General features: G+C 51.7%; 1 protein-coding gene across 2 annotated transcripts in view; it reads left to right on the top strand.

The window, feature by feature from the left end:
* vps35l (VPS35 endosomal protein sorting factor like) overlaps positions 1-2,500 on the top strand; it is a 43,249-nt gene that overhangs the window by 7,231 nt on the left and 33,518 nt on the right. For both annotated transcript variants that reach the window (XM_062531298.1, XM_062531299.1), the window contains 2 exons: positions 252-299; positions 854-947. In XM_062531298.1, the coding sequence (XP_062387282.1) occupies positions 252-299; positions 854-947 (142 nt within the window). The remainder of the gene's footprint in view (positions 1-251; positions 300-853; positions 948-2,500) is intronic.

Genomic DNA, 2,500 nt, shown 5'->3' with positions numbered 1-2,500 from the left:
ACTAATGTGTGCAGTAATGATGGTTAGGGTTAGGTTAGCTAATACTAATGTGTTTACTTATGTGTTTACTAATGTGTGCAGTAATGATGGTTAGGGTTAGCTAATGCTAATGTGTTTACTAATGTGTGCAGTAATGATGGTTAGGGTTAGGTTAGCTAATGCTAATGTGTTTATTAATGTGTTTACTAATGTGTTAACTAATGTGTTAACTAATGATGGTTAAAGTGCACACGCCTTGATGGGTTGGTCAGATATGTTGAGGCGGCCATCCTGAAATGCAATCGGTTCCTGTCCAGATCGTGAGTGTTTGTCCTGATACACACACACACACACACACACACACACACACACACACACACGGCCATCCATGTGTAGAGATGAGGGTCATTCTGCACCTTAGTGTGTAGGACTTGACCACTGCTCTCTGTGTTTCACCTTTGACCTTTCTCTCTGTGTTTCACCTTTGACCTTTCTCTCTGTGCTTCACCTTTGACCTTTCTCTCTGTGCTTCACCTTTGACCTTTCTCTCTGTGCTTCACCTTTGACCTTTCTCTCCGCGCTTCACCTTTGACCTTTCTCTCCGCGCTTCACCTTTGACCTTTCTCTCCGCGCTTCACCTTTGACCTTTCTCTCCGCGCTTCACCTTTGACCTTTCTCTCTGCGCTTCACCTTTGACCTTTCTCTCCGCGCTTCACCTTTGACCTTTCTCTCCGTGCTTCACCTTTGACCTTTCTCTCTGTGCTTCACCTTTGACCACTGCTCTCTGTGCTTTACCTTTGACCTTTCTCTCTGTGCTTCACCTTTGACCACTGCTCTCTGTGCTTCACCTTTGACCTTTCTCTCCGTGCTTCAGGGGGATCCAGGAGACGCTGCCGCGCTTGACCGCTATGATCCGGGGGATCGGAGACCCTCTAGTGGCCGTCTACGCCCGAGCCTACCTGTGCAGGGTCAGTACACACCTGAACATACCCGTACCTGTGCAGGGTCAGTACACACCTGAACATACCCGTACCTGTGCAGGGTCAGTACACACCTGAACACACCCGTACCTGTGCAGGGTCAGTACACACCTGAACACACCCGTACCTGTGCAGGGTCAGTACACACCTGAACATACCCGTACCTGTGCAGGGTCAGTACACACCTGAACGTACCCGTACCTGTGCAGGGTCAGTACACACCTGAACACACCCGTACCTGTGCAGGGTCAGTACACACCTGAACGTACCCGTACCTGTGCAGGGTCAGTACACACCTGAACGTACCCGTACCTGTGCAGGGTCAGTACACACCTGAACGTACCTGTGCAGGGTCAGTACACACCTGAACGTACCCGTACCTGTGCAGGGTCAGTACACACCTGAACGTACCCGTACCTGTGCAGGGTCAGTACACACCTGAACGTACCCGTACCTGTGCAGTGTCAGTACACACCTGAACGTACCTGTGCAGGGTCAGTACACACCTGAACATACCCGTACCTGTGCAGTACACACCTGAACATACCTGTGCAGGGTCAGTACACACCTGAACATACCCGTACCTGTGCAGTGTCAGTACACACCTGAACGTACCTGTGCAGGGTCAGTACACACCTGAACATACCCGTACCTGTGCAGGGTCAGTCCACACCTGAACGTACCTGTGCAGGGTCAGTACACACCTGAACATACCCGTACCTGTGCAGGGTCAGTACACACCTGAACGTACCTGTGCAGGGTCAGTACACACCTGAACGTACCCGTACCTGTGCAGGGTCAGTACACACCTAAACACACCTGTGCAGGGTCAGTACACACCTGAACATACCCCTACCTGTGTAGGGTCAGTACACACCTGAACATACCCGTACCTGTGCAGGGTCAGTACACACCTGAACATACCCGTACCTGTGCAGGGTCAGTACACACCTGAACGTACCTGTGCAGGGTCAGTACACACCTGAACGTACCCGTACCTGTGCAGGGTCAGTACACACCTGAACACACCTGTGCAGGGTCAGTACACACCTGAACATACCCCTACCTGTGCAGGGTCAGTACACACCTGAACGTACCCGTACCTGTGCAGGGTCAGTACACACCTGAACGTACCCGTACCTGTGCAGGGTCAGTACACACCTGAACATACCCGTACCTGTGCAGGGTCAGTACACACCTGAACATACCTGTGCAGGGTCAGTACACACCTGAACGTACCTGTGCAGTACACACCTGAACATACCTGTGCAGGGTCAGTACACACCTGAACGTACCTGTGCAGTACACACCTGAACATACCTGTGCAGGGTCAGTACACACCTGAACGTACCTGTGCAGGGTCAGTACACACCTGAACGTACCTGTGCAGTACACACCTGAACATACCTGTGCAGGGTCAGTACACACCTGAACGTACCTGTGCAGGGTCAGTACACACCTGAACGTACCTGTGCAGTACACACCTGAACATACCTGTGCAGGGTCAGTACACACCTGAACGTACCTGTGCAGGGTCAGTA

The sequence above is a fragment of the Sardina pilchardus genome, chromosome 3, assembly GCF_963854185.1.
Source record: "Sardina pilchardus chromosome 3, fSarPil1.1, whole genome shotgun sequence".
NCBI classification, from domain to species: Eukaryota; Metazoa; Chordata; class Actinopteri; order Clupeiformes; family Clupeidae; genus Sardina; species Sardina pilchardus.
Note: the sequence above shows the minus strand (reverse complement) of the source record. Positions and strands in the feature narration are given on the sequence as shown.